Here is a 23516-nt window from a genome sequence, read left to right on the forward strand (position 1 = left end):
AAAGCTACTGGATGCGTCAGGGAAACGCACTGCGTCACAAGCAGCCAATATGTGGCGTATCGCGAATACTCAAGCCCTATTGGCCAGATATGACAGGGCACATTATGACGAGTTAGACAGCAAAATGCTCCACCTCCCTGAGAAATATAAAGCTAGGGCCAACAAACTAATTCAAGAGGGTAAGACTATCACAAACACCTCTATACGCTGTGCCTTAGATGCAGCAGACACAGCTTTCAGGGCCATCAATACAAGCGTCCTCCTGTGTTGCCATGCTTGGCTGAGAATATCAGGGTTAAAACCGGAGGTACAAGCCTCCATCCTTAACCATCCCTTTGACTAGGAACATCTATTTGGCCCAAAGGTAGATGATGCCCTAGAAAAAATTAAAAAAGATACGGATACGCCGAAATCCATGGGAGCCTTACAGTCACACCCTCCTAGACGCTCCTTTCGCCGCTCTTCCTTTCGCAGTACATCTAGAGGCTACTCCTCAGATTCCGCGTCAACTTCGTACAAATCCCCCACTCAGTCCACCTTTACGAGGGGTTATCAAAGAGGCGGCTATAGGGGTAACAATAATAAAGGCAGAGGCAAAACAAACAACGCCCGCTCTGCCACAACGCCTACCCAATTACTTCCCCCCACTCCCTCCAGACCATTCCACTCCGGTCGGGGGCAGACTCCAACATTTCCTTCCCGTCTGGGCTACCATCACCTCAGACAAATGGGTGACACAAATAATTCAATCAGGCTACTGCCTAGAACTAATATCTACCCCCCCAAACATTCCACTCAGGCAGCGCCCAATGTCACAAGAACATGTAATACTCCTAAAGCAGGAGGTAGTCTCCCTCCTACAAAAACAGACAATAGAACCCGTTCCTATTAACCAACAAAACATGGGAGTCTACTCCCTTTATTTTCTCATACCAAAAAGGGACGAGACTCTGCGGCCCATCCTAGATCTCTGGCCCCTAAACACGTACATACACTTCGACTATTTTCATATGATAACGCTTCAGCAGGTACTTCCGCTCCTCTCCCAAAACGACTTTTTGACCACCCTAGATCTAAAAGACGCATATTTTCACATTCCGGTGCACAAAGCTAACCGCAAGTACCTCAGATGTGTAGTGGACGGACAACACTTCCAATTCAAGGTGCTCCTGTTCGGAGTCACAACAGCGCCAAGGGTATTCACCAAGTGCCTAGCAGTGGTAGCAGCACATTTACGAAGACAACACATCCACGTCTTCCCATACTTAGACGACTGGCTAATAAAAGCCGGGTCGTACAATCCGTGTGTTCAACACACATCTACCACCCTTCAATTACTCCACCAGCTGGGCTTCACAGTAAACCACCAGAAGTCCCATCTCCAACCATCCCACATAAAACAATACCTTGGTGCCACCGTAGACACCTCAAGAGCACTAGCCTACCCCAATCCGACCAGGATTGCAAGCATTCAAGCTCTACACGCAAAATTCGCACTACAACACTCCCTTCCAGCTCGAGTGTTTATGCAACTAATAGGGATGATGGCCTCTTGCATTTTCATAGTGCCTCACGCAAGACTCCAGATGCGTCCTCTCCAAGAGTGCTTAGCGCGCCAATGGAACCAGGCCCAGGGTCAATTAACAGATCTGGTGTTGGTAGACGGTCGCACCCATCGCTCTCTGCAGTGGTGGAACACCACAAACCTTTCCAAAGGTCGACCGTTCCAGGACCCAGTTCCTCAAATAGTACTGACAACGGACGCATCGCTCTCCGGCTGGGGAGCTCATCTACTACATCTCACCACACAGGGCAAGTGGACACCTCAACAAAAGTTACTCCATATCAACCATCTGGAGTTACTAGCAATCTTCTTAGCCCTAAAATCTTTCCAAACTCAAATTTCAGGCAAGGCAGTCCTGATCCGAACAGACAACATGACAGCCATGTATTATATCCAAAAACAAGGCGGCACACACTCTCCACAGCTCTCTCACCTAGCACAGAGCATATGGAGATGGGTGATACCCCAGAAAATCTTTCTCCTAGCTCAGCATGTCCCAGGAGTCCAAAACACAGTGGCAGATCTGCTCAGCAGACAGACACAACAGATCCACGAGTGGGAGCTTTACCTGCAAGTTCTTCACCCATACTTTCAAATGTGGGGGCATCCACAGATAGACCTCTTCGCCACCCACGAAAATGCCAAATGCCCAAGCTTCGCCGCCAGATACCCACACCCATTATCCAAAGGAAATGCGATATGGATGAACTGGTCAGGCAAATTTGCGTACGCTTTTCCGCCTCTCCCACTCATTCCACTAGTGGTGCGCAAACTACAACAACACTCCCTCACTAATCCTAGTAGCTCCAACGTGGGCCAGACAACCGTGGTATTCCACACTGCTGGAACTATCTGTAGTGCCGCACCAAAAACTACACCTCTCTCCACACCTCTCTCCACACCTCTTAACCCAGAACCATGGAGAGATCAAACACCCGGACCCAGCGCAGCTCAACCTTGCGATCTGGCTCCTGAAATCTTAGAATTCGGGTACCTAAAACTTCCCCCTGACTGTATGAACGTCATCAGAGAAGGTAGAAGACCTACCACTAGAGCGTGCTACGCCGCCAAGTGGAAACGTTTTGTTGTTTATTGCCATAACAACACCATCAATCCACTGGACGTGTCCATTCAGCACATAATAGGCTACTTACTCCACCTGCAATCTAGCTATACGTCCATTAGACTACACCTCGCAGCTATTGCAGTTTACCTACAAAACAGGCAACATCTCTCACTCTTCAGAGTACCTGCCATTAAAGCCTTCATGGAAGGCCTTAAAAGAATAATTCCCCCGAAAGCCCATTCTACACGAAAAATAGGGGCTTCCATGGCATTCTTAGGGAACATCCCATTAGATGATATCTGCAAAGCAGCTACATGGTCAATACCGCACACTTTCACCAAACACTATTGTGTAGATGTGCAAACTAAGCAACAAGCTAGTGTTGGCCAGGCTGTACTCAAAACATTATTTCAAACCACTGCAACAGATACGGGTGGTCGCCGCTAACAGTGGGTACTGCTATATAATCTATGCACAAGTGTGTAATCTGCAGCTCAAATGCCTCGATCGGAATATGCTACTTACCAGTATGCATCTGTTCTTGGCATGTAGAGCTGCAGATCTACACACGCCCACCCGCTTCCCCGGCTACCTTGATCTGTTCCGGTTAATCTTATTTAGATAGCACACACATGGGCATCTTCACTGTTACTACTACGCTCCATCTTTCCCTGCTGGCGAAAAACAATCTGAGGATGAAGCCGAAGCCCATGCGCAATACGATCCAAAGGAGGAGTCACCGACCTTGTGACTTCCAAAGACTTTCCAAGAGGAAAAACAAACTGCAAACATCCGGGCCCAACACCAGATGGCGATCTGTGCACAAGTGTGTAGATCTGCAGCTCTACATGCCAAGAACAGATGCATACTGGTAAGTAGCATATTCCTTTGTTAATGGACAACCACTGTCATTGTGTCTTTGTACCCTTCACGATTGAGAGAAATGCTGCTTATGAGATCTGAAGGCCTTTAGGAGCAGGAAGCCGTACTAAGTTGTAAACCACAGGCGAGATTAGTCCTGATTTAAGTTGCTCTTGTCAGCTAAGTCTAAGGCATATTTGAGCGATAAGTCAAAGAAAAGCAGAAGTGTAAGTAAAGTTCTCCTAAGACCTTTCGACTTGCTCCATGTAACGGTTACACAGTTGGCATTCGAGAATCCGGACTCTGCATTTGCCATCCGCTTTGTATCTAATGCAGTCTCTGAAGCTGATGTGACCCGAGTTCTCTTGGCACTCATCAACTTTTCAATAGATTCTGCCTTTAAATAGGTCATGCATCAGATCTTCAACTTCACTCCAGCTCTGTCTGACACTCAGTCCGGCCTCAAATTCCCAGCAGGTGTTGAGCTCAGGTGTTGTAAGTTGTTTTTGTTTGAAGAATTATTTTCAGTTTCCAGGTGACTCCTGATCCCAGAATACAGATTATATCTCAGATTGTTTTACTCGGTCATCAGGTTAAAAGATGTTTTATCTGCTCCGTTTCGACTGAGAAACTAAAATAAACTTGAGCGTTGGTGCAGCCAGTACTGTGACTGGTTTCTCTATACTGGAGAAGAACAATTATCCTGACGTGTGGAGAGATACACAGCACAAGCTGCACCAATAAGGGTGAAGAGTAAGTGTTGTTATGCACTGCATTTACCATAATGAATTGGGGCCAGCTGAGTGCTGGGATGTGAGGCAGTATGCTCCCTTCATCCTTATTTCTGCTACATTCATAGCAGCACAAATATTCTGGTCAGACCGAATTCTAATACTGGATGTTGTACCATCACATGCCAAGATTGTTTCTCGTGTGGTTTGCCAGCCCTTAGTCAAGAGCTTTCAGACAGGATGGCCCTGTGCATTGGCTGATCGTTGCCTGAGATTGTTCTTCTAGAACTTGGCTTGTAAGAAAATGTTACTATGAGCTATCTGGCTGGGATGCACCATGCATCTTGTTTCTTTAGGGTAAACAGACATAATATCGAATTCAAAATATCGATAGGACAGAATATCGAGTTTTTAATTTAGAATGGACAGAATATCGAATTGCCAAAATATAGTGGTGAAGAATATCGAAAATCAGGTAAGAAATAAAACATCGATTTAAATAATATAGAAGTAAGTAATATCGACAGTCATAATATAGTTGTTAAAAATATCCAATTTTCTTATAGTGTTTTAAGTGTTAGTATATATGTTAAAAGTATGTATACATTTTGGAATGTATGTTTGAATATTTTTAAAGTAATGAATTGTATGTTATTTAATTTTTGTGTAATTTAATTCCGTAGCGGGTTGTGGGTTTATAGGGGAATAGGGTGGGAAGTAATTTAATTGTTATTAGGTAATTAATTGGTATTGAAAATTAATTGTTTGTTGATTAATTATTAATTGGTAAATAGTATTAATTGGTAATTAATTAGTAATAATTGTTTAATTGATAATTACGTTAAGTGTATTAATGTATTATTTGTAGCGGGTTGTGGGTTTATAGGGGAATATGGTGGGAATTAATTAAATTGTAAATAATTAATTATAGAGGTAATTTTTGTATATTGCTAATTCATTTATTCTTAATTAATTATTAATTGGTGTTAATTTTATTTATACATTTTTGGTATTGAAAATTAATTGGTTGTTAATTATTAATAGGTTGGTATTTATAATAAATTAATTATTAAATATTGTGTGATTGGTAATTAATTTTAATATTTTTATTTGGTATGAATAATGCATTTATTTTTAATAAAATATTAAATTATTATTTTCCCTACTATTGCACTCACTGGAGTGGGAATAGTAATTTTTACCCCTATGCTATCCAACGCTTTCCCTACTATTGCACTCACTGGAGTGGGAATAATAATTTTTACCCCTACGGTATCCAACGCTTACCCTAGAGTTGCACTCACTGGAGTGGGAATAGTAAACTTTACCCTCCCGCTATCCAACGCTTTCCCTACTGTTGCACGAGTGGGAATAGTAATTTTTACCCTCCCGCTATCCAACGCTTTCCCTACTGTTGCACTCTCTGGAGTGGGAATAGTAATTTTTACCCCTACGCTATCCAATGCTTACCCTACAGTTGCACTCACTGGAGTGGGAATAGTAATTTTTACCCCCACGCTATCCAACGCTTTCCCTACTGTTGCACTCTTTGGAGTGGGAATAGTAATTTTTACCCCTACGCTATCCAACGCTTCCCCTACTGTTGCACTCTCTGGAGTGGGAATAGTAATTTTTACCCCTACGCTATCCAACGCATTCCCTACTGTTGCACTCTTTGGAGTGGGAATAGTAATTTTTACCCCTACGCCATCTGACGTTTTCCCTACTGTTGCACTCACTGGAGTGGGAATAGTACATTTTGCCCTCCCACTATCCAACGCTTTCCCTACTGTTGCACTCTCTGAAGTGGGAATAGTAATTTTTACCCCTACGCTATCCAACGCTTTCCCTACTGTAGCACTCTCTGGAGGGGGAATAGTAATTTTTAGCCCTACTCTATCCAATGCTTTCCCTACTGTTGAACTCACTGGAGTGGGAAAAGTATATTTTACCCTCCCGCTATCCAACGCTTTACCTACTGTTGCACTCTCTGGAGTGGGAATAGTAATTTTTACCCTCCCGCTATCCAACGTTATCTGAAAGAAACACGTTAGTTAGATTCCTCACCTTAGAATATCCCCAGGCGTCAGACTGGATCCGGAAGATTTTTCGTCAGCAATACCCCTTGCGCGTCACTAGGCGTCGTCTGCTGCTCTGCGTCCGTCGTCGGCGTCGTGCGCCGGAATGATGTCGTCGGAGTACTTAGACGCTGCCCTCGCGCGCTGACGTCAGTTCTTCTTTTTTCCGCGCCAGTAAGCGCAGATCCGGGAGAGCTACCCCTTTAGTCAATTTTTGACTAGTTTTTTTAATCCTTTTTGATCCTGTCAATCGACTCCGGTGCCGGTAGGATGCCTGGTTTTAAAGCCTGTGCTGACTGTGACCGCCTGATGTCGGTTACGGACCATCACCGCCTGTGCCTGTACTGCTTGGGCCTCGACACGGAGTCGTGTTCCGACTGCAAGGCCCTGACCTCGAAGGCTAGACGGGAGCGGTCCCGTAAGCTCCTCGAGATCCGTCACTCGGCTCCGCGCGTCGCTCGATCCCGGTCCAGGAGGAGGTCCAAGGATCGGTCGCGGAGCCGCAGCCGACGTCACCATCGGTTGTCGGGATCCAAGTCTTCGGGTAAGTCGAAGCATTCCAAGAAGTCCAAGAGGCGACATCGCTCTTCGGACTCCCCTCGCCGGTCGCGCGACTCGGCCGAGGGTCAGGGTGGTTCCACCCCCGCGGCTCCGGCGGAGCCGCAGGCGCCGCGCACGTCCCCATACCCTCCGGTCCCTGGGACTGACGCGACGCCGGCGGAGGTCAGTGCCTTCCTCTCGGCCATGAGGAACCTGGCTCCGCCGTCGGCGCCCGCTGGTGCGCCTTCGGGCCCCGCGGACCCGACTGGGCTGCCTTGCCTGCCGGTGGCTCCGGCCCCGGCGCCGTTGAGGGCTCCGGCCTCGACGCCGCAAGCGCCCGAGGGACCCGTTCTCGAGTCCCCGTCGACGCCGGTCGACCTCGTCACGCCTCCTCCGCCGGCGTCGACACCGGTACCACCCCCGACGCCGACGTCGACTCCGCTCGACGTCGTGCCCCAGTTCAGTCCCGCTCCGGGCCCGGCGTCGATGGACGCCGAGATCGACGCCGCTAGAGACACATTTTGTCTACTGCCCGGCTCCGTTACTTTCTCCTCTACACCAGGAGTCGGATGATGGGGACTACTGGGAGGGATCCGAGGATCCTATGGCCGCTCAGGCCCAACTGTCCCAGGACTGGGCAGATGAACTGGGGGAGGCCAGTGGTCTGGATACCTCGCCAGACACTGGATTCCTCTCTCCTCCGACTGTGGCGTCGGAGGAGGGTGCTGCTTTCTCCGTGGTGCTGCGCAAGGCGGCCGCAGCCCTTGGGCTCGAGCTACCTGCCGTGGCTGTGAGGACGAACGTCCTCACTGAGGTGCTTCAGACTGCAGCAAGCTCCACTGAGCCTCTGCTGCCGTTCAATGAGGCCCTCACTGACGTTCTACAGGGCACCTGGTCCAAGCCCTCCACAGTTCCTCCTGTGGACAGGAACGTCGCCAGGCGCCACCGCCCTGCTCCGGGCGACCCCAGTTTTCTGTCCCAACACCCTACCCCTGAGAGCCTGGTTATCCAGGCCTCCACCTCCCAATCCTCTTTCCCGACCGCCCCGCCGGACCGGGATTCCAAGAGACTAGAGCAGTTTGGCAAGAAGCTGTTCTCTTCCCTTAGTTTGGGCCTGCGGTCTTTGAACACAGCTTGTCTCTTGGACCGTTATTCCCACTCTCTGTGGGATGCGGTGGAGGACGCGCTGCCCCTGTGTCCGGAGTAGGTCCGGACACGACTTACCCAGGCTCTGGCCGATGGGAGGGATGCCGCGCGACATGCTATAAGATGTGGGCTTGACACCACGGACTCGCTGGGTAGGGCCATTTCTACCTCAGTGGCGCTTCGACGTCACGCCTGGCTGCGGTCCACGTCATTTTCGGGTGATGTCCAGAGCTCTCTCATGGACATGCCCTTTGATGGCACTCGCCTTTTTGGCGAGAAAGCGGACAGTGCGCTGAATCGCTTTAAGGACTCCCGGGCTACGGCCAAGTCCTTGGGCCTCTCGGCCCCGCGGTCGCAAACTTACGCCTTTCGCCCCTTTCGTGGCCAAGGAAGGGATGCCTCCTCACGTACGCCTAGCCACCAGCCGCAGAACCAACCTGCGCGCGGTCGCGGACGTGGTTTCCGCCGAGGCGGTTCTGGAGGACGACGAGGTCAGTCCACATCCACCCCGGCAGCATCCGCCTCAAAACCTTCCTAGTCCGAGCTTTCAGGCCCATTCCACGCCAGTGGGCGGCAGAGTTCGCCATCACCTGCTCCACTGGCGGTCCATCACATCGGACAGGTGGGTGCTGCAAATCGTCCGAAGGGGCTACTCCCTCCCCTTCGAGACGACCCCTCCAGCCATGCCACCGCAGCACCACCGTATCTCGGGGGATCATTTGAATCTTCTCCACGAGGAAGTTTCGGCCCTCTTGGCCAAGGGGGCCGTCGAGCACGTTCCGAGTCCAGAAGTAGGTCGTGGTTGTTATTCCCACTACTTTCTGGTTCCCAAGAAGGGCAAAGGGGGCCTACGCCCTATCTTGGACCTCCGGAACGTCAATGCCTTCCTCCGGAAGGAAAGGTTCAAGATGTTGACTTTGGCTCAGGTTCTAGCTGCCCTAGACCCCGGAGACTGGATGGTAGCGTTGGACTTGCAGGACGCATATTTCCACATCCCCGTCCTGCCGGCCCACCGGCGTTACCTGCGGTTCACGGTGGGCCAAGAGCACTTTCAGTTTACCGTGCTCCCCTTCGGCCTCACCAGTGCCCCTCGGGTGTTCACGAAAGTGATGGCGGTGGTCGCAGCTCATCTGCGCAGATCAGGGGTTCCAGTCTTCCCCTATCTCGACGACTGGTTGTTGAAGGCGGGCTCGCCCCAGGCAGTCGTCTCCCACCTCCAGACTACGGCGGATCTCCTGCATTTGCTGGGGTTTTCCATCAACGTGCCGAAGTCACACCTGAGTCCCTCTCAGAAGCTCCTCTTCATAGGAGCGGTTCTCGATTCGGCGCAGTTCCGGGTCTATCCTCCGGAACAGCGGGTCCGGGATATACAGGCCCTGATTCCCATCTTTCGGCCTCTATCCTGGGTTTCGGTCAGGCTAGTGTTGCGGCTTCTGGGGCTGTTTGCCTCCTGCATCCTACTAGTGCATCACGCCAGGCGGCGCATGCGGGCTCTGCAGTGGGACCTGAAGTTTCAGTGGGCCCAGCATCACGGCAACCTGTCCGACCATGTCTTGATCTCGGAGGGCACTACACAGCAGTTGCAGTGGTGGCTCACGGACCGCGATTGGGTCATGGGCAGAAGCCTCTCCCTTCCCCAACCGGAGCATGTCATAGTGACGGATGCGTCCCTCCTGGGATGGGGTGGCCATATGGGAGAGGCGGAGATCAGAGGCCTCTGGTCTCCGGCGGAGTCTCGTCTCCACATCAACCTGTTGGAGTTGAGAGCGATCCGACTTGCACTGAAAGCCTTCCTTCCCTCTGTCCGGGGAAGTGTCGTGCAGGTGTTCACGGACAACACCACCGCCATGTGGTATTGCAACAAACAGGGCGGGGTGGGGTCGTGGACCCTTTGTCAGGAGGCCCTGCGCCTCTGGACGTGGCTGGAACACCAGGGCGTCACCCTGGTGGTTCAACATCTGGCGGGCTCTCTGAACGCCAGAGCAGACGAACTCAGCCGCCGGTGCATGATGGATCACGATTGGCGTCTGAACTCCGAAGTGGCGCAAGGTCTCTTTCAGCAGTGGGGAGAGCCTTGGTTAGATCTATTCGCCACCAAAGAGAACGCGCAATGTCAGCAGTTCTGCGCGTTGGAATTTCCAAGGCGGCACTCGCTCGGCGACGCTTTTCGTCACGAGTGGAGTTGCGGTCTGTTGTACGCCTTTCCGCCTATACCACTTCTGCCCAGAGTGCTGAAGAAGATCAGGCACGACCGGGCCCAAGTCATCTTGGTGGCTCCGGATTGGGCACGAAGGTACTGGTATCCCGAGCTACTCAGTATGTTGACCGATCCTCCGATACGTCTGCCCCTTCGGGAGGATCTTCTGTCGCAGCAGCAGGGGACGGTCCTCCACCCGAACCTGTCCAGCCTCCACCTCCATGCGTGGAGATTGAGCGGCGGCAGTTGATGCCATTTGACTTGTCTCCTGAAGTCTGTGATATCATTCTGGCAGCCAGGCGTCCCTCCACAAAGTCGGTATACGCCTGCCGGTGGAACAAATTTGTGGCATGGTGCACAGCAAAGGCTGTGGATCCCCTTTCCGCCCCTCTTTCTGAGGTTCTCCTCTTTCTTCTTTCTTTGGCCCAGCAGGGCTCTGCCCTGGGCACCCTGAAAGGTTATCTTGCTGCCATCTCTGCCTTCTTGCGGCTTCCTGATCAGCCTTCTCTTTTCAAGTCCCCTGTGGTTACACGCTTTCTAAAAGGCATTACTCACACGTTCCCTCCTGTCCCTTTTGTAATGCCTCAGTGGGACTTGAATCTTGTTCTCACATTTCTAATGTGCGCTCCCTTTGAGCCTCTTCATAATTGTCCTCTTCGTCTGCTGACGCTTAAGACTGCTTTTCTGGTAGCCATCACCTCGGCTAGACGGGTGAGTGAGCTCCAGGCTTTATCTTCAAAGCCTCCTTTTCTGTCTGTTCATCCGGACAAGGTTGTCCTTCGGCCTCGTCCCTCCTTTCTTCCGAAAGTGGTGACTCCATTTCCTCTTGGGCAGTCTGTCACCTTGCCCACCTTCTTTCCGCCTCCGCATCCTTCCAAAGAGGAAGAGAGGCTCCACCGTCTGGACCCAAAACGTGCGCTCTCCTTTTATTTGGACCGCACAAAGCAGTTCCGGGTGGGCGACCAACTTTTTGTTGGATACGTGGGTGCTAAGAAGGGGAAAGCGGTGCACAAACGGACCATCTCTCGGTGGGTCGTTTTGTGCATCAAAATTTGCTACTCCTTGGCAAAAAAGGACCCTCCTGTTGGGCTGCGCGCCCACTCCACTCGGGCCACAGCGGCTACTACTGCTTTGGGACGGGGTGTCCCTTTGCAGGACATCTGTCAGGCGGCGACGTGGGCTTCGCTACACACGTTTGCCAGGCATTATTGCCTTGACAGCCAAGTCCGGAGGGATGGCTTCTTTGACCGTTCTGTCCTCCAGGACTTTCTGGTGTGATCTTGGTTCGCAGACCCACCACCGGGGATGGTATTGCTTGGGTATCTATTCTAAGGTGAGGAATCTAACTAACGTGTTTCTTTCAGATGAACAAGTTACTTATCTTCGGTAACGATGTATCTGTAAGAAACATTAGTTAGTTAGATTCCTCACCGACCCACCCATCCTCCCCGTTCTGCGAACCGACATCTAGGGTTAAGGATATCCTTTTCAGGCCCCTAGATTTTCTTTTTGGCACCAGTGTCGGTCTTTGCATGGCTCTGCGTTCCTGGCGCGGAAAGCTATGTACAAGAACTGACGTCAGCGCGCGAGGGCGGCGTCTAAGTACTCCGACGACGTCATTCCGGCGCACGACGCCGACGACGGACACGGAGCCGCAGACGACGCCTAGCGACGCGCAAGGGGTATTGCTGACGAAAAATCTTCCGGATCCAGTCTGACGCCTGGGGATATTCTAAGGTGAGGAATCTAACTAACTAATGTTTCTTACAGATACATCGTTACCGAAGGTAAGTAACTTGTTCTTCCCTACTATTGCACTTACTGGAGTGGTAATAGTAAATTTTACCCGCCCGCTATCCTACGCAAAAAATATTGAATTTTTTTAAATAAATATTACGTTAATATATGTATTATTTTTTTTTTTTTACTTACATTAATTATTTATTAATTTTAAAGTAATTTAAGTATTTTTAAGTATGTTTCAGTTAATTATATGTTTTATTTCATTAATTTTACATTAATTTTAAGGCATTTAAAAAAAATTCGATATTGTGACTACCTATATTTTTTACAACGATATTTAGGATTCTATATTTTTGTACTTACCTGTTCGGAGATAGGGCTTTGATATTTTGGTATTCTATATTTTTCCTTCGATATTTTGGCAATTCGATATTCTTCTTCTCGATATTTTGTCAGTGATCCGTCTCTAGATACAGAATTTAAGGTTTCTGGTATAATTTCAATATTTTACTTTAATGTTTTATCAAAAGACTACACTCAGTTTGTGCCCTACCTGTGTGTGGGAGGGATTAAAAGCTAGTTGAACCCTGATGATTCCAGGTTAGCTAGAACTAACTTGTGTTTTTATGTACATTCCAATGTTGCAATCCCTGAGAGCATCCTTTTAAACACTGTTAGAATATGAAGAGTCTGGTTCGTCCACAAGGGTGTTACTAGCTTATGTGGCTCTCCATACTCCTGCCATCTAGTGTTGTGCCTGTACTCTGTGTTTGAAGATTGTGTTGTGGCCCAAGAGATCAACACTACTAGAGAGATGAGTGTTTCGATTTAGCCAGGCCTCTTGAGAGACGAAGGGTAATGTACTTGCACTCTTTGATTAGGGCATGGTTATCACGGCTGAGCTGGTGGCAGAGGAGATGCCAGTTAATTCTGTATTGATATTTGATGAGGCATCTGCTGTTGTGTCCCCATAGCAAGAGAGATAACTGTGAAAGTTGGAGTAGGGTTTTCAAGCTTATAGTTGGGTGTTTGTTTTTTGCTTGAGCTGCACTTGATGTCTTCGAATGGTTCCGCTGATTTTTGGTGGTATGTTTGTTCCAGTTGTTGGTAGGTAAGTTTAGTGTTGGCTACTGGTCTAAAGAGGCCTATCATAAGAAAAATTGGAAAGAACCTATATTTTAATATTATGCCACTTTATCCAAGTGTCGCGTATAAACTTTCAGCTTAACTTAAATGTATTGTTCCTGTCGTGTTTAGTTTGATACAGTTTTTTTATTACAATTATTTTTGCCGCCTTCAGTCATTGAGCATCATTTTGAATTCAAATTCTTCATATCTTGATCTCTCTTCCTTTCTGCTTGTCAGGCCGTGAAGCAGCTGTTGGAGCTGCCGTTGAGCCTTGCCATTGTCTCACCAGCGCACACAGCCAACTGGGACCTTGTTAGTGATGTGGTCAACTCTTGCAGTCGCATCCACCGCTCCTCGAAGCAGTGCCGAAGCCGCTATGAAAATGTCATTATCCCGAGGGAAGAAGGAAAGGTGAGGTTTTTTTTGATTGTTTTTCCAGTTATGTTTGGTGGATGTTGAAGTCACAAAACAGCTGGCGTTATTAATCATTTGGCACAAACTTTCCTACAGGCATCCTTTGTGTGAACATTTTGGCTGTGGTCTGGGAATTGATCCAGTAGCATTAAGTTAGTTGATTTTGTTCCTCCATATTTGTTTAACCACAGATTGAAAACGAAATCTAGGAAAATATTCAGATTTTCTGCAATTTTTTTTTTACTTCCTTCCTGTAAAATTAAGCTAGAAAAGTATTCACATGACAGCCACAATGATAGGTCCTCCCTCAGAGAATGCAGTTAAGGCATCATTGTCCCTCTTCTTGTAAAGAAACAGAGGTCCGGATTACATGTGCAGACATTAATCCCCACAGAAGATGTTAAACTAATTTTCTAAGTCTGCTCCTCTTATGGTAGAGGTTCTGTCATCCAATCCCGTCAGTCTGCTGATAAGAATTATGAGGGATGAATCAAGCTGCTTCGCTGGTGCCAGGAAGTGTTGCATGTGCACTTTGAGAAGCTAGCACATTTCTTATAAATTGTTGTATGGAAGAAGTTGTCAGAGTTTTCACAGGAAGCAGTGGAAATGGCCACTGAGACTAGACCTCAAAAAGCAGGTTCCCTAAGATACATTTCTGAGTGAGGCATTTGCATTGTGCTTTGTTCAATCCATGAATTTTCATCTATTGCCTATTTATGAAACCAGCCCAGAGAGGTATATAGGCTAATGAGAGACCATAATAGGTCATGCTGTCTCTGCATCCCAAGGCCAGCCCTGGGCCTAAATTTTCACACAAACGTTGACCAGCATCTGACCGGAAATTTGTACCAATTAAACCAGAAAGCTGCAGTAACCACACAGTGGAGCTAAATCACGCTGAAAACGAACAGCCCCAATCTTTTCTTTTGCAGATCGTTTTTGAAGTGAGCCCTAAGAAGAAAGCAAAGAATATTTTTAAGGTACGTGTTCGACAGTTAGCATAAATTCTCATGCGCTGATCAGAACGCTGGAGATACCCTGCTTTAACCAAGCTGGATGTCCTCATGGGGTGGTCATTTTGATCTTGGTTTCACTTTTTTTAGTCAAATAACACTTCCATTTCCTCACCTTCATCCTCCTCAATAAAGAATATTTCTCAGGCTATAGAAGTTTATGCTTCACCTCTCGTAAAAAAGCTTCCCTTTCGTATAGATTGGCTTTAGAACCTGTGGAGAAGCATAAATATGCATTTAGTTGAGGGTAGGGAGATATCAGGCAAAGTCTGTGATGGCATAAATTCACATAATGTTGCATTTCTTCCTTTCTGGTTTGGTTGGTAGAGGTCAAACTCATTTCCTTTTCAGAATAGTACAAAGTGGGTTTAATGGACAGCCTGAAAATAGTGTTGCAATGGATGGGTTAAAATATACTCCAGTGTGCAGTCACTCTTCCTTTGTACTAATGGATTGTCATTGCAAACCCAAGCGAATGCCAGAGTATCTGTGCAAAAGCATAAATATGCCTCACGCACATGTGGGGTCAGCCTGTGTCTGTGCTCTGATCCCAATACTCATTCTGCCTTCCAGCTCTCTCCATTTTTTCTTTCTGCTGAAGGGATTTAGATGACACTGACTAGCCCTTCTCAAATGCCATGTTTTTGTCTATATTATGATCAATGCCTGAACTTTGTTTCCCCCATCTGCTGCCAGTTCCCTGCCTGTTTTGTATGCAGCAGTTCTAGTATTTGTAAAGATTTACAGGATATAGTTTTAATTTCTCTGAAGTGCCACACTCATAAGTACTGCTGTTAGTGCTTGGAGCATAACGTTCTTTGCCATCTTGCAATTCTATAACTCGCTCACCTGGGATCATTTAAAATCACATACAAGAAAAAGGATTTACAAGCTCAGAAGATCAGTGTGTGCAAAACTCCCTGCACACAGATCCCAGTGCACGGAAAGCTGGAAGGACTCTTTAGTGAGCGGACAATACTCTCTGATGTATTATCTCACAATGAAGGGTCTTAGAGAGAATTTAAACACAACCCAACATACTACTCCACACAATCTATCTCACTAAGGTACGGGAATGGTAACAAAGAAAATAAACCAAAAAGGGGGGGGGGGGGTGAACTGGGGAGCACTGCTGTGTTAGGTTCACCTTTTTCCCCCTTTTTTGGTTTCTTTTCTTTGTTACCATCCCCATACCTTAGTGAGATAGATACTCTCTGAGGCCCAGTTCGTGTGCCAAGTCTTGATACTAGAAGACATCTCAAGATGCTTTCACTGGGGCTTGCTGCCAGGTATTCAGCAATCCGAATTGTAGGAGAACTTTCTCTAAGGTGCCAGTTCTTACACTGGGTTAGTAGCCAATCCTTCCAACTTGGGTGACCTAAGGGGTTGACAGACATTCATTTAATGTCTTCTACATGACTGGGCCTCTTGAGCACTGTTCTTAAATATACCCGGCGAGCTCAACAGCCTTCAGCTTCTTCCTGTAGCTAGTTTTTCAGGGTGCAGCCTAAAGCTTTGTCTGCAGTGGCTTGTACCGAAAATCTGTCTCTGTCACGAGAAATCGTAGCCTCGTGTTGTCCCTGTGACAATGAGTCGCCTTCCTTGATCCTTAACTGCTCTCCAAGTATAAGCATTGCAAGCGTAACTGGTCATCCTTGTTTGGTCCAACCTTTATTCCTGGTGGCACACAAGAAGGCAGTCGCAGCTGCTGCTTCAAACACCAGCTGACTTTCAGTTCTCTGCTCAAACACAAGAAAGCTGTCCTATCTGCGTCATTGTAATCCCTCCTGGCATTGGAGAGGCTAAGATTCCCATTAGAGCAATATTTTCCAAATACTTGGAGTAGGATCAGAGCTCTTGAAGAGATAGGCCTGTTTGGAGGCACTGTTTCACATAGGCTTCACATTTCTTAAAGACTGGCATCCTGTGCATATATCTACTGGCCCCTTCCGGTGTTCAAAGGAGTATACCATTAGTATGGAGGAAGGGAGACTAAGAGTAGGCTAGTCAAACGTAACTGTCTCTCCCTCTTGTGAACGACTGGCTAACATACTGTGTGTCCTTTTTTTGTCCATGTTCTCCTGGGTTCTTCTGTGTCCTGAGCCCTTCCCTGTCCTCATCTCCCTGGTTACTTGTCCACACTTGTAGTGGTCTTACTTTCCTTTCCTTGTCTTCCTTTCTTAACATCTCATCTGTGTTCTAATATCTTATTTGCTTCTCCTTTCTCTCTCTGTTTGTACTGTGTGATTTAGAAATTACTGTTGGAGAGTATTATTCTGGGAGGAACACACTTTACAGATGCTGAGCTTGCACTTATCTTGAGCACCTTTGTTTTTCAGGCATGAACATCGTGTATTTCTATAGCTGTTTGAATGTTGAATTCTAGCAGGAGGTGAAATAGTATATCGGTACCATGTGTTGGCTGCAGATACACATGCTGTGCATACTCCTGCCATCTAGTGTTGGACTTTGCAAGTTGTTTTTCTTTGCAGACGTTTTATGATCAGCGTTGTTCGTCATTTTTCCTCCCCCTTGAGGTATTGTGCATGTACAACGGCTCACTTGTTAGAAAGAGTTTTCCTCTATCGGGCTCAGACTGACAGCATCGGAGCTCTGCAGCATTCAACGTCCACCTGACCTACGGTCAACAAAGATCGCGACAGGAGATCCACTAGACAACACTGATTACCCAGTACACACACATGCATCGAGAATGACCATCTCTGGGTGATGGAGACGAAAAAGGACCTCTTACGAATGTGCCCTCGGTGCGGTGCCAAATAAGCACACTTTGATACACACAAGGTGTGTAATTTATGGCTTCCTCTAGAGCAAAAAGAGGATGAGTGTGCGACTTGTGATCCATTCAAAAGAAAAACCAACTCTTTGGATCAGTAGGGGTTGACACCTGCCAAACACCATGGAACTGGCAGCCGAGGCAGAGCTCTCACACAACAGCGACGTGGAAAGCAAAGAAGGTGCTCAGTAGGAGGTGGAGTGGTCATGGCCAGCCTCCACTATGTCGCTTCTTCATCCTCTGGAGAAAAACACACTCTGGTGCATGAAGCGCATGATTCTGGGCCGAGGATCATGATAACGCGATGTACCAAGAGTATAGTCGACCCCTGTGTAAAGAAAATCTTAACACTCATCTGCACCACCCCCGACCACGCCATGGTGCGCCACAGCCCTCGGGCTCAGACCAACACCATGAGCACGCATGTGAGCCGAGCTCGTGCACATCGGAATCGAAGCAGACCTCAGTGCCGAGGACTGAAAAACAACATGGGGACACTTATGACCAGAAGAAAAGTCTCAGCCATGGGGTTTCCAAGCCACACAACGTTTCTGAGGACACACCACTGTAGGAACCTGGCTCTGTATATACTATACCAAAGCAAGGTATAGTGTGCACACAGTCCATTGGAACCCCAACGGTAGGCAGAGGTAAAGTAGATAGCACCTCACTCTCTATTTGTGGTAGTGTGGTCGAGCAGTAAGGCTTTGTCAGAGGACAGTGTTAAGCATTTGTTGCACACACCGAGTCAGCAAATGAATTCACTCACACAAAGAATGAACTTCAGACCAATTGTTTTTGTATAAAAATATTCTTGGTTATTTTATTTCCTAGAACCAAGCAAGCCTGGCACAGGTAAGAGATAAATACTTTGTAGTAAATATACAGATGTAACACAGTTTGGATTATAATTGTATATGCACTCGGTTTTGATTTACAGTACTGTTACTGAGAAATGCTATGCTTTGGTAATACAGTACATACACTTTGAATGGGCTTTTTAGTCAAATTTTCAATACATTACTTTCAGATTACGTTTCTTACACAGTGTAGTATACCTGGATGCTACACTAGGGCGTTTCCTGTAAATAGGTAAATAAAAGCGTTTTTGTTATTTACTACAGGTGTGAAAGGTTTTCGTAGATTTTCCAACTTCACACATAGAAATCTTTCATAGAAAAGCAGTCCATGTTATCCTATGGAGGAAAATAGTGTTATTGGTTCAAAGGTAAGAACTTTGTTGTGGGGGTTGGTATTCTGAGGTTAGACTCGGGGGTCCCCCAGGGTCAAGGATGTACTCTTGTTACACCCTCAGCGGCACTACGGCGGCCGGGTGCAGAGTGCTGAGGCCCAATGTTATCCAATGGGGGTTAAGGGGCCTCAGGTTGGTCACTGCTGGCAAGCAGGCCACTGGGTTGTGGGAGCAAAACTCCTGGACTTAAGCTCAGGGCAAATGGGGGTTTAGGCCAGCACAAAAGATGCTCCCTCAGCGGCACTGGGGCGGCCAGATGCAGAGTGCTGTTTTGGCGTCGGAAGCCCTGTAGCAAAGCACTGCAGGTTCGGGGACGATGGTCTTCTGGGTGGGACCACCACTTGGAGAGGTAAGTTAGGATGTTGGGGGTTGGTTAGGCATCGTCGGTTGGGCCACCCAAGGCCGTGGGGCGTCTGGTGCAGGGATGCCTTTTCAGGTCAGATCTTCTTACCAGCTCCTGGTCGCGGTTGGGGGGACCTTCTGATTTGAGGCTGCAGGCGTCGGCTGGAGCCATGAGGCAGCTCAGGGGTTGCCAGATATCGGGTCAGGATCGCCGGTGACACCTCTTCTTGGTGTTGGGCCACTCCAACTCGGGCTGTGGGTGTCGGGTGCAGACTGGTGCAAACTCCTGGATCCCTGCGAGCTGGAGTCTATTGTTGAACAAATCCGGTGTTCACGGTAGACCGAGTCTTATGGATGGATGGATGGATGGATGGATGAATGGATGGATGGATGGATGGATGGATGGATGGATGGATGGAAGGCAGGCAGGTCCTCCGGATTTCTCGAGATTGCTTGCTGCAGGACACACTGGGATTTCGCTAGAGTAGGTTCGAGGTGGGGGCAGGCCGGTAGGGCTGGGGCCAAGTCAGTGGGCAGCCTCCTCTTGTTAGCTTTGGCATAGCTGTTCGGTCCTTCTTCTTCTTTTCATAACCCTTTCCCTGGTTTCTCTAAGATGGCAGGGACTGAGAGTTGTGCTTCACCTCGCCTCCACCACCTGAGGAGTGGAGTTGACAGAGATGGGCACACCTCTCTTCCTCACTTGTGTTTCCTGCCAGTTCCCCGCCCAAAGTGGGGGTCAGAACCAGTAGGCGCCAGTTGCTGAAAGCAGCAAGTGGCCTGGGGAAGCTCACAAAGGCGGCAAGCCTTTGAAGCTTCCCCTTCGTGGACCCTGCCCATCCTGGGGGAGGAGGCTTGTCACCTCACCCCAGGATGTGCATTGTTTCAGTCCCCCGAGAGCAGCAGGCTCTCGACCCTGGGGCCAGAGACATGTCTGGTGGTGGCAGCTGAAAGCAGCCACTCAGCCTGGACACTAGTGGTAGGTCGTTTTTCAGGGGGCATCTCGAAGATGCCCTCTGTGTGCATTTTTCATTAATTCCCACACTGGCATCAGTGTGGGTTTAATGTACTGAGAAGTATGATACTAGTGTAGCCATTATGGTGCTGTGGAGTTCGTAATGACTAACTCCCAGCACCATATACTCTTAATGGCAGCACTGCACTTACAATGTCTAAGAATGGCCTTAGACACTGTAGGGGTACAGGGCTCATGCACCTGTACCCTCACCACTGGTATAATGCACCCAGCTAGAGGGGTGACTGATCTATGCCAGGGCAGTGGGTTGTAGGCATGGCTCTTCACTTTGTTCTGTACCAAGACACGCAGCCTGCAAAGGCAGTGTGCGAGTGTAATTGTACAGGGCCTCTAAGGGTGGCACAATAAATGCTGCAGCCCTTCGAGGTCTTCCCTGGTCACAGTGCCCTGGGTACCTGGGGTACCATTTACCAGGGGCTGGCCTGTGGCCAGGGATGCTGTAAAAAACTGGCTCTATGTATACTACACCAAAATGAGGTGGTATAGTGTGTATAGAGTCCAAGTGTCCCCAGAGGTAGGCAGAGGTTAAAGTTGGATAGAACCTTACTCTCTAATTGTGGTAGAGTGGCCGAGCAGTAAGGCAGTATCAGAGGACAGTGTAAAGCATTTGATGTACACCAGTCAGCAAATTAATTCACACACTCAAGAACTAAACTCTAGGCCAATTGTTTTTTTATAAAAATATACTGTTGTTTATTTTTAGAACCAAGCAAGCCTGGCACAGGTAAGCATTAAATACTTTTCAGTAATAAGTTACTGGATATAGAACAGTTTGAAAATGCAATAGAAATTGTACTTTGTTTGATTTACAGGGGAGCAGTAGTATGCAACACTTAGCAAATGCAGTACATTGAAATGGATAGGCTTTTTCAATAAATTACAGGTAAGTTACTTTTTACGCACCAATTCTGAAGCCTCCAGATTATGCCAAGCTGTTCATAGTGCAGTCTGATGCCTCTGAGCTAGGGATAGGAGCGGTCCTATCCCAGACCAATGATGAAGGCCAAGACCAACTTGTTGCTTTTATAAGCAGATGGCTACTCCCCAGAGAGCAGCGTTGGAGTGCCATTGAGAGGGAGGCCTTTGCTGTGATTTGGTCCCTGAAGAAGTTGAGACCATACTTGTTTGGTACTCACTTCCTAGTTCAAACAGATCACAGACCTCTCAGATGGCTAATGAAAATAAAAGGAGAAAAACCTAAACTTTCGAGGTGGTCCATCTCCCTGCAGGGAATGGACTTTGAAGTGGAACACAGACCTGGGACTGCCCATGCTAATGCAGATGGACTTTCCAGGTTCTTCCACTTAGACAATGAAGTCTCTCTAGGGAAAGGTTAGTCTCATCTTTCGTTTGGAGGGGGGGGGGTTGTGGGAGAAAGTGCCCTCTTTCTTGCATGGTATGCCCACACTTTTTGCTGAATTGCTGATGTTCTTTGGCTGGTATATGGTGCTGGGAGTTTGTCATTACGAACTCCACAACACCATAATGGCTACACTGAAGACTGGGAAGTTTGGTATCAAACTTCTCAGCACATTAAACCCACACTGATGCCAGTGTGGGATTTAATGTAAAATGCACAACAGAGGGCATCTTAGAGATGCCCCCTGAAACTCGGCCAACTTCTAGTGACCTGACTGAGTGGCTGCCTAGGCTGCCACCACCAGACATGTTTCTGGACCCCTGGGTCGAGAGCTGCTGCTCTTGGGGCCCTGAAACAGTGTACATCCTGGGACGAGGTGCCAAGCCCCCTCCCCCAGGATGGGCAGGGTTCACGAAGAAGCTTCAAAGGCATGCCGCCTTTGTGAGCCTTTCCAGACAATTTGCTGCTTTCAGCAACTGGTCCCCACTGGTTCTACCTCCCACTTTGTGCGGGAGAACCGGCGGGAAAAACAAGAGAGGGAGAGAGGTGTGCCCACCTCTACCAACTCCACCCCTTAGGTGGGGGGAGGCGAGGTGAAGCACAACCTCGAGTCCCCGCCATCTTGAGGATAGGAGGACCCAGCCAACCAGGGACAGGCTCCTGTCCCCCTCCCACTGGTGAGTGGCAGACTAGGGGGTGTTCCCACTGCAGAGAAGGAACCCATTGGTCCCTGCCCTTTACCTACCTGTAACGCCCCTAAATTTAGTATTTAGGGGGCACCCTGAACCTTGCTTCCTCAGATCCAGAAACATCAAGAAAAGATGATGATAAGGAAGACCGGAGAGCCGTGCAGAGCTAACAAGAGGACAACGCCCACTGACTTGGCCCCCAGCTATACATGCCTGTCTACCCTCGAACCTGCTCCTGCGAAATCCCGGTGTGTCCTGCAGCCAGCATCCTCATGAAACCCGGAGAACCTGCCTTCACTTCTAAACACTGCATCTCCTGTGAACACTGGATTTGTTCAAACTGCAGCTGCTGGTGCCAGCCAGAGACCGTGAATCCAGCCCACTCTGCACCCGCCGAACCCGGCCCGAGCGGAAAAACACCATAAGGAGGTCCCCCTGTCAAACCTGACCCAAGATCCGGCGACCCCTGACCTGCCTGCAGTCTAAATCCAGAAGGCCCCCCTAACCGCGACCAGGAACTGGTAAGAAGATCCGACCCCAAAAGGCACCCCTGCACGTGACGCCCCACGGCCTTGTGTGCCCAAACCGACGGTGCCTAGTCGACCCTTAACTTCCCAACTTACCTCTCCAAGTGGTGGTCGCACCCAGAAGTCCTTAGTCTCCCTGCCTGCAGTGCTTTTGCAAACCGGAGGTTCTCCATAGAAAACAGGGTGCCTGACGTCGAAACAGCACTCTGCACCCGGCCGCCCCAGTGCTGCTGAGGGTGCACCTTTTGTGCTACTTTGTTTCCCCATTTTCCCTGACCTTAACCCTAGGAGCTTTGCTCCCACAACCCAGTGGACAGCTTGCCAGCAGCCACCAACCGGAGGCCCCGGATCCCCTATTGGATAACATTGGACCTCAACACTCTGCACCCGGCCACCCTAGTGCCGCTGAGGGTGCAACAACTGTGCATCACTGACCCTGGGGGACCCCTGAGTCTAACCCCAGAACCTTAACTCCCACAGTTGATTACTTACCTGTGAACCTTTAACCTGTTTTTCCTCCTTAGGATAACCTTGACAATTTTCTTCCCAAAAGTTTTTAAGTGTGGAGTTTTAAAATCTAAAAATATTCTTTTAAAATCGCACAAGTAACCAAAACATATTAACTTACCTGTTTACAGGAAATGTCCATGTGCTGAATCCAGGTATTCAGCACTGAGTAAGAAAAGTAACGTAGGGGAGGAGCCAAGATGGTGACCGGGACGGCAGCGTAGGCTCCCGGCTCCGTGAACCTCCACATCCCGCACAGATATCCTGCATGTGATCCTCAGCCTGTGCTACATGCCCGTGTTGGTGATCGAGAGCGGCAACCGATCGTGTGATCCTGAAGCTTCCAGCGGCGGTACCGCCCGAGAAATGCTCATTTGAAGTTTGCGGCCTGTGCAGCCCTGGAGCCGGGACCTCGGGTGGACAACATGGCCGGGCGGCAGTTCAACAACAGCGGCCATTGGTGACCGGGTGGAGTCGGACTGCCGAAGCGGCGCGAATATTGGCCTGAATCTCGCAGTGGTCGCTCCT

At 48.7% G+C, this 23516-nt stretch overlaps 1 protein-coding gene across 4 annotated transcripts in view; it reads left to right on the forward strand.

Annotated features, from left to right (window-relative positions):
* The window catches only part of EP400 (E1A binding protein p400), an 852236-nt gene that overhangs the window by 526036 nt on the left and 302684 nt on the right, over positions 1 to 23516 (forward strand). For all 4 annotated transcript variants that reach the window (XM_085634324.1, XM_085634328.1, XM_085634325.1 and 1 more), the window contains 2 exons: positions 13292 to 13465; positions 14401 to 14448. In XM_085634324.1, coding sequence (XP_085490450.1) covers positions 13292 to 13465; positions 14401 to 14448 — 222 coding nt within the window. The remainder of the gene's footprint in view (positions 1 to 13291; positions 13466 to 14400; positions 14449 to 23516) is intronic.

The sequence above is a fragment of the Triturus cristatus genome, chromosome 11, assembly GCF_964204655.1.
Source record: "Triturus cristatus chromosome 11, aTriCri1.1, whole genome shotgun sequence".
NCBI classification, from domain to species: domain Eukaryota; kingdom Metazoa; phylum Chordata; class Amphibia; order Caudata; family Salamandridae; genus Triturus; species Triturus cristatus.